General features: G+C 53.9%; 1 protein-coding gene across 1 annotated transcript; it reads left to right on the forward strand.

Moving 5' to 3' along the window:
• The first annotated feature begins 237 nt into the window (after positions 1 to 237).
• LOC140347486 (uncharacterized) lies at positions 238 to 3,465 on the forward strand. Its single transcript, XM_072433923.1, is given in 3 exon segments — positions 238 to 681; positions 741 to 1,348; positions 1,506 to 3,465. Coding segments are annotated over 3 exon segments (3,012 nt in total).
• The last annotated feature ends 5,071 nt before the right edge of the window (positions 3,466 to 8,536 follow it).

The following is an 8,536-nucleotide window of genomic DNA, read 5'->3' on the forward strand; positions in this document are numbered from 1 at the left end:
CCCGCTGCGCCCCTCTTACCGGGGTAGGTAAGAGGTTTTATATCTTAGGGTCGCTAGTGGCGTTCCGCTCGACCCGACTCTATTGGCTCCGGTCTTATCATGCTGGAGTCCCTGTGCTGCCGGTCCTGCCTGGCGCCGCTGCAGCCTGGCGATGGGCATGATCTCTGCCCTGCTTGTCTTGGAGTGGATCATCTTCGGGAGGCACTCTCCGATGATGCTTGCTCCAACTGTTCGGTTATGCCCCGGTCTGTGCGCGTGGCGCGCTTGGCGGCTTTCGAGGACGCTTCAGACTGGTTGTCTGTGGCGCCTCTGAGTCAGTTACCAGCTGGCCAGACTGGGGGCCTCAAGCGGCCGTCCACGGCTACTCAAGGCGGCCCCCCATTTAAGAAAAAGGGCCCCGGGAAGTTAGCGGCTCAAGTGAGCACGCTGACATCTGAACTGGCCCAAATGCGGGCAGTTATCCAGACTCTCCAGACTGATGCCAGTCGGGTGGTGGCACAACGGTATGAGGGGCATGGCACAGCCTCAGTATATGACGACGTCATATCTGTGGCTGCTTCAGACACGCAGTTTCAGCTGGAGTCTGACCTTCTGAGCTCCAGAGTTTCAGAATCTGGCTCACTGGCCTCTGCCGGCTCTCAGGCCGACAGTGATGACACTGTCACAGCGGCTTTGCGGACGGTACTTTCCCGCTTAAAGCTGGATGTTCCGCGGGATCGAGCGCCTTCTTTCGGCGCCAGGCTGCAGCGTCCCACTTTGCAGTTCCTCCCTCGGAGGAGTACATTAAGGAACTGCATGCCTGTTGGACAGACCCAAAGGCATTTTCGAGGCCTACTTCAGATGGCAGGGTTTTGGCACTGATGCAGGATCCTCAGAAGCTTGGCCTGGGACATATGCCGGCAGTGGAGCCGGCTATTGCCTCCCTCATCGTCCGCCCAGAGGAGACTTTACAGACTAATGCCCGGTGTCCACGACCACAGTGCCGGGTTACAGACGACCTTCTGTGTAAGGCGTACGACATGGGAGCTCGTATGGGTCGCATTGGGAACTCATTGTCTCATTTAATGCTTGGCCTGTCGGTTTCCCTTGAGACGGTGCCAGTGGACCAACCAACACATGGGCTGGTTGATGCCTCCTTGCAGGCTTTTGCCCTCATGTCAAGGGAACTAGGGCGACTGCTCTCTACATTAGTGCAAGCTCGCCGCCAAGTATGGCTGGCACAGTCTCCGCTCTCTGAGGCCAGTAGGAAGACCTTGAGGGGTCTTCCAGTTCTTCCCGGAGAACTATTTGGCCCGGCCGCCCTGGAGGCTCTAGAGCGCACGGCCCAGGCTTGCCGTACACGGCAGCAGTTAGCGGGGCATCATAGGCGGGGGTCTCATCGACCGGCTCAGGCCGCCCCTCCCGTTTCTTCACGGAAATACACACCACCGCCCCATCATGACTCAGACTTGCAACAGGCCCCAAGATTTGGATTTCGTCCGTCCCGTGCATCCCGTTCCTCACAGCTCGGCCGTGGCCCCCACAAACCCGGGCGGGGTCGAGGGGCCTCCAGATGAGGCCACAGGGCCGGCAGTAGGACATTTTTCCATAGGACAGCTGGAGTACTGGACGGCTCACTCCCCAGATATTTGGGTGCTGGCCATGCTGTCCGAAGGGTATCGTCTGCAGTTCCGCTGCCGGCCTCCTGTTCCTGGTCGGATCCGAATGACAGTTATTCAGGATTCGGCCAAGGCGCAGGCGCTCTCTCAGGAGATTCGCACCTTGCTGGACAAGGGGGCGATAGTTCCTGTGGACCCCCTGCTGGATCCAGGGGGCTTTTATTCCCGTTATTTTTTAGTGCCCAAGAAGACGGGCGATTTACGCCCAGTTCTGAACCTGAGGGGTCTAAATATGTTTTTAAAGGTACTCCCTTTCAGAATGTTGGCGGTCAGACAAGTGCTCCAGGCGATCTCCCCAGGCGACTGGTTCACAACAGTAGACCTGAAGGATGCATATTTTCATGTCCCCATTGCACCGCCACATTGGAAGTTTCTCCACTTTGCTTTCCGGGGAGAACACTTCCAGTTCAGGGTCCTGCCATTCGGGTTATCTCTGTCCCCTTGAGTGTTTACAAGGTGCGTCGCTGCAGCCTTGTCCCCCTTGCAGGCCCAGGGGTTGCGGATTCTGCCCTATCTGGACGACTGGCTCATTTGTGCGCCCAGCCACGAGCAGGCGCTTCAAGATACAGAGACTGTGCTCAGGCACGTGGCCAACTTGGGGCTGCGGGTGAACTTGGCAAAGAGCTGCCTTGTGTCGTCACAAGTAGCAACTTTCCTCGGCATGGTCCTCGACTCCCATACAGCGACTGCGCGCCCTTCGCCCAAGCGGGTGGACGATATTTTGGGAATGTTGCGGGACTTTCGACAGGGGAGTTCTCTTCCCTACGTCTTCTTCCTAAGCCTCTTGGGCAAGCTGACTGCGGCCGCAACGGTGGTTCCTCTGGGGCTGCTGTCTTTGCGCCCCCTTCAGATGTGGCTCAACAGCCTACACCTGGACCCCACACGTCAGGATCACAGGCGGCAGCGGCTATCCGTATCTCCCCAATGCCGGGTGTCTCTATGCAGGTGGCGGAACGAGGCCTTTATGACACAGGGCGTTCCGCTGGGGCCTCTTCCTTCCAGACGGGAGGTTGTGTACACCGACGCATCCCTCCTAGGCTGGGGTGCGACATGGCAGGCACGGATGGTGCAAGGGTCATGGTCCCAGAGGCAGAGCAGGCTGCACATCAATGTGCTGGAGTTCTTGACTGTCGAGCTAGCGCTGCGCCATTTCTTGCCACACCTGCGCGGCCGTCATGTCATGGTACGGTCCGACAACACCAGTGTGGTTTTTCACATAAATCACCAGGGCGGCACTGGGTCGGTGACCCTGTTCAGGATTGCACAACGGGTCCTGACTTGGGCTACCCTGCGCCTTGCCAGTCTGAGCGCTGTTCACATTCCGGGGGTTTGGAATGTGTCCGCGGACTTCCTGTCTCGCCATCGGCCGCTGCCGGGGGACTGGCAGCTTCACCCGGAGGTGGTGAGGGACATTTGGGAGACCTTCGGCAGGGCACAGGTGGATCTTTTTGCCTCCCACGACGTGACACACTGCCCTCAGTGGTTCTCGCTGGCGGACAGGGCCAGCCCACTGGGTCAGGACGCACTGGCACACGACTGGCCGAGGACGATGCTTTATGCATTTCCCCCATTCCTCCTGATTCATCAGACGCTTCTCAGGGTCTTTCAGGAGGGCCACAGTCTCCTGCTTGTGGCCCCGTTTTGGCCAGGGAGGACATGGTTTCCTTTGCTGCGCAGGCTCTGCTGCGGCATAGCGAGACGTCTCCCCCCCAGGCGGGATCTCCTCTCTCAACTAGGGGGTCAGATTCTGCACCCCAATCCCGAGCGCCTGAAGCTCTGGGTATGGCCGCTGCAGGGCCCGGCCTGACCTTCTCGAGGTACGCCGGGGAGATTGGGAACACGATAAGCAATGCTCGTGCCCGGTCTACCCGTCTTCTGTATTCCTGCAAGTGGAAACTGTTTGACGCCTGGTGTCGCAAAAGCGGGGAGGATCCAGTGCATTGTGCTGTGTCAACGGTGCTCGCATTCGTGCAGGAGCTATTTGGCCAGGGGCGCTCTCCATCTACCCTGAAGGTATACATTGCCGCAATTTCTTGTGGCCATGTGGGGTGGAATGGTTTCTCGGTTGGCCGTAACCAAGATATTTCCCTTTTTCTAAAGGGTGCATCCGCCGGCCCGGTCTGTGGCCCCGGCGTGGGACCTGTCCCTGGTGCTGGAGGCGTTGCGATCCTCTCCATTTGAGCCTCTGTCGCAGGTTGACCTTAAATGGCTGTCAATGAAGACGGTATTCCTTCTGGCGATGGCCTCTGCAAAGCGGGTGAGTGAGCTCCAGGCTTTGTCCGTGGCAGACTCCTGTTTTCGTTGGCACCCCGACAACTCTGGGGTTTCCCTTTGGCCGAATATAGATTTTGTTCCAAAGGTGTCGGAGGGGCACAACCGGCCGCTACAACTTGCACGTTTTGGTGCGGGATCTGCCGCCGAACAGCTGTGTCCTGTCCGTGCGCTTGAGGCATATGTGCGTTCACAACCGCTGGACGAGGTTCTCCGGCAACACTCTTCTGCGTCCCATTGAGGTATGGTTTTGTCTATTCCTCGGGACCCTGCTGGTATTCGTCATCCAGTGCTTTATGCACCGCCTCTGGCGGTCAGTAGGGATGAAATAGAACGAAAGTTACGACTGTAACTACGGTTCTATGAATCCCGGATGACCGCCAGAGCATCCGGTCCCTCGGAATTCTCGTGCTTTGCAAGAAGGTTTCCAGGGACTGAGCTCCCGGTGTCACGTGACTATATAGACTCACGTGAGCCACCGGGGGGTCAAAGGTGACTTTTTTGTTATTAATTCTCGACCTGTGTATGCGCAAGGATGATCATCCAGTGCTTTATGCACCGCCTCTGGCGGTCATCCGGGATTCATAGAACCGTAGTTACAGTCGTAACTTTCGTTTTCTTGTGGCCTCCTGCCTGAGGGGTGTGGCCTCCTGCCTGAGGGGAGTGGCCTCCTGCCTGAGGGGAGTGGCCTCCTGCCTGAGGGGAGTGGCCTCCTGCCTGAGGGGAGTGGCTCAAATAGTGCGCAGGGTGTCCAGGATAAGAAGGGTCACCTTCTCAGCAGAGGGCGCTGTAGTCTCTGTTTGTTCCTGGCTGTTGCTCCAGTGTACCACATGGTGGTGATGGAGGAGGTGAGGATGGACTCAATGATGGCCGTGTAGAACTGCACCATCATCTGCTCTGGCAGCTTGTCTTTCCTCAGCAGCTGCAGGAAGTACATCCTCTGCTGGGCCTTCTTGATGAGGAGCTGATGGTGGCTCCTCCCACTTGAGGTCCTGGTGATGGTGGAGCCGAGAAATGGGCGTTTAACTCCAGGTTGTTACCGCTGCACCAGGACACCAGCCGGTCCACCTCCTGTAGACAGACTCATCCCCCTCCAAGATGAGCCCGATGAGGGTGGTGTCGTCCACAAACTTGATCAGTTTTACGGAGTCATGGATGGAGGTGCAGCAGTTTGTGTACAGGGAGAAGAGCAGGGGAGAAAGTACACAGCCCTGTGGAGCTCCTGTGCTGATAGTCCCAGGTCTGAGACATTCTTCCCCAGCCGCACACACTGCCTCTGATCCGTCAGGAAGTCGGTGCTCCCCCTGCAGGTGGAGTCAGTCCTCCCCCTGCAGGTGGAGTCAGTGCTCCCCCTGCAGGTGGAGTCAGTGCTCCCCCTGCAGGTGGAGTCAGTGCTCCCCCTGCAGGTGGAGTCGGGCACGTTGAGCTGGGAGAGCTTGTCCTGGAGCAGAGCAGGAGGTGGTGTTGATGCAGAGCTGAAGTTCACAAACAGGATCCTGGAGTAGGTTCCTGGGGAGTCCAGGTGCTGAAGATGTGGCAGAGGATCCAGCAGGGAGGAGGTGAAGGACTTGAAGGGGGGCAAGACCAGGCGTTCAAATGACTTAATGACAGACGTCAACGCCACAGGACTGTAGTCATTAAGTTAAGTGTTTTCGTGGGGTTTGAACAATAATAGCTTCATAAAGCCAAAAGAGCTTTAATTCGGCCACTGTGTGCATCAGGAAGGTCTGTGTAGATATGACGGAGAAGTCTAAACCAGCCTTCAAGAGTCGACTTGTGAATGGGGAAAACCGGAGGGGCCCGTGCTTAAATTGAAGACAATTAGCTTTTGTGCAGATGATGTTGGCATCCAGCGTAATGTTCTTTTTTATGGAGTCACTGATCCATTCTGTAGCTACTGTGCAAGATACACGGTACAGAAGAGATTGATTGACAATTGTCTACAGTCCCTTAGCCAAATAGGACGCAGAAAACAATGCGCTGTAAAAAAAAACTTTAAAAAGGACTAAAAAAAAATCTGCAAAACAGCGAAGCTGCGAAAGAGCGTTATAGCGGGAGACAACTGTACATTCTTCCAACTCAATTGTTTCCAGACATGTGACTTTGTGGTTCTATATTGAGATATACAGTACATAAACACATTCTTCATCAGTCAAAACAAAATGACCCTCTCTTTCCCATTTAATTTTAATATATTTAGTAGAGTGGCTGTCCAAATTACATGATCTTTGTGACAAATGTTGACACATTGGAGGGAAATACATCGAAAGTTGATTAAAACTATGCCACAGCGAGGACTTCTGGTTCTGGTGACGAGCTGGACAGACGCACTCTCTCCGCTGCTGCTGAAATTTGCTTTAAAATCACTGTTTCCCCCACATAATTCCAAAAAGGATGAACAAGAGATGAATAAACAGGTAACACCACAAGACCGAAACAATCAAAGCTGACGGTCCACGGCTCCAGGGGAAAACAGGCCGCCTCACAAGCTAATGAGGCTAATATGGCTAACAGCTCCGGTGCGGCGGATCACAGCACCCCCAGAGTTCAGCTGGAGAAAGTTGTTTTGCCTCCACACACTGATCTGTTGCACCAGCAGGAGGCCCTCTGGCACCAGCAGGAGGCCCTCTGACACCAGCAGGAGGCCCTCTGGCACCAGCAGGAGGCCCTCTGACACCAGCAGGAGGCCCTCTGACACCAGCAGGAGGCTCTCAGGCACCAGCAGGAGGCCCTCTGGCACCAGCAGGAGGCCCTCTGACACCAGCAGGAGGCCCTCTGGCACCAGCAGGAGGCCGGTCCACACACTGATCTGTTGGATGCAGTGACATGAGTGAATGGTCCATATTCACCTGTGACAGTGAAACATAGATCTGACTCGTCTGCATTATTGTGATTGGACACATTTTCACTGCGTGTCATGTGACCTAACAGCAGCATGTAGAGGATGAACAGAAGGGGTCCCAGGACTGACCCTTTGGGCACTCCACAGGTCAGGGTCATGTGGTCTGAGACACAAAGTACTTCCTGTCTTCCAGATAGGACCATAACCAGTTTAGGGCGGGGCCAGTGATGCCCACCCTGTCCTCTAGTCTCTGTAAGAGGGTCCCACCCTGTCCTCTAGTCTCTGTAAGAGGGTCCCACCCTGTCCTCTAGTCTCTGTAAGAGGGTCCCACCCAGTCCTCTAGTCTCTGTAAGAGGGTCCCACCCCGTCCTCTAGTCTCTGTAAGAGGGTCCCACCCCGTCCTCTAGTCTCTGTAAGAGGGTCCCACCCAGTCCTCTAGTCTCTGTAAGAGGGTCCCACCCTGTCCTCTAGTCTCTGTAAGAGGGTCCCACCCTGTCCTCTAGTCTCTGTAAGAGGGTCCCACCCTGTCCTCTAGTCTCTGTAAGAGGGTCCCACCCAGTCCTCTAGTCTCTGTAAGAGGGTCCCATGATGGACAGTGTCAAAAGCAGCATCAGATCTAACAGAATGATGACGCGTGCCTTTGATTATGACGCGGTCCTGTGAACACCGCCCGTCAGTTTGGAGATTGGAGGAAAGGAGATAGTCTGTAATATAGCTAAACACTGCGGGAATCAATAAAAAAAAACACTCTGGAATGAAGCACAAATAGCAATGTAAGAAGGTTAAAAGCTCTGAAAAGTCGATTTTGCATGTTATGGGACCTTTAAAGAATAATGCAAACTCATTACACTTGATGTGGAAATGAGTTCTAACGGCAGCTGAGCTGGAGAGTTTGTTCATCTGTTACTGTGGCAACAGGACACGTGAGTTGTTACTGCAGCTTCCAATTATTTCAGAAAAATATCTTTCCCTAGTTCTACATAAGATTAGATACATGTTCAGCTTCTCTTTGTAAATCTCTTTTTGAACCTGGAGCTTTGACTTGCGCCATTTCCGTTTGGCCCTGCTGCACTCCCTTTTCTGTGCCCTGACCCAATCATCATGTCTCCATGGCAACTTCTGCTTATTTTTAACCATTTTAGCCTTCATAGGGGCGATGGTGTCCAGAACATTCAAAACACTAGATGTAACAGAGTTCAACAAATCATTTACATTAGAACATGAGACATTTTCAAAGTTTATCATTTCCATAAACAGTGCACCTGTGCCATCACTTATGTGTCTCCTCTGAACAACTGCAGGACCAGCCTCTGAACAGCTGCAGGACCAACCGGTGGTTTGGGAGAAACGGACAGGTCAAAGAAGACACAGAAATTATCAGACAGAGCAACATCGATCACATTAACATTTGAAATATTTACCCCCTTTGTAATTATGAGATCTAGAGTGTGCCCTCTGCTGTGGGTGGGGCCTCTCTGCTGTGGGTGGGGCCTCTCACATGCTGAGTAAGACTGAAGGTTTCAAGGACAGCATCTTTTGCGTTTCTGTCACAAATATTATCAACATGCACATTGAAATCACCTGTAATGACCAAACCATCAAAGTCTGTGCATATGACTGAAACATCTCAGTAAAATCATGAATAAAACGTTTGCAGTGCTGGAGAGGCTTGTATAAAACAATGAAGAGAATGGATGGAGACCGTTTTAGCTCCTTTTTAAAGGCGACATACTCAAATGATGAAAACATCCCAAAAGACATCCTG

This window comes from Eucyclogobius newberryi, unplaced genomic scaffold, assembly GCF_026437365.1.
Source record: "Eucyclogobius newberryi isolate DKJ021-1_F unplaced genomic scaffold, fEucNew1.0.hap1 SCAF_6, whole genome shotgun sequence".
NCBI classification, from domain to species: domain Eukaryota; kingdom Metazoa; phylum Chordata; class Actinopteri; order Gobiiformes; family Gobiidae; genus Eucyclogobius; species Eucyclogobius newberryi.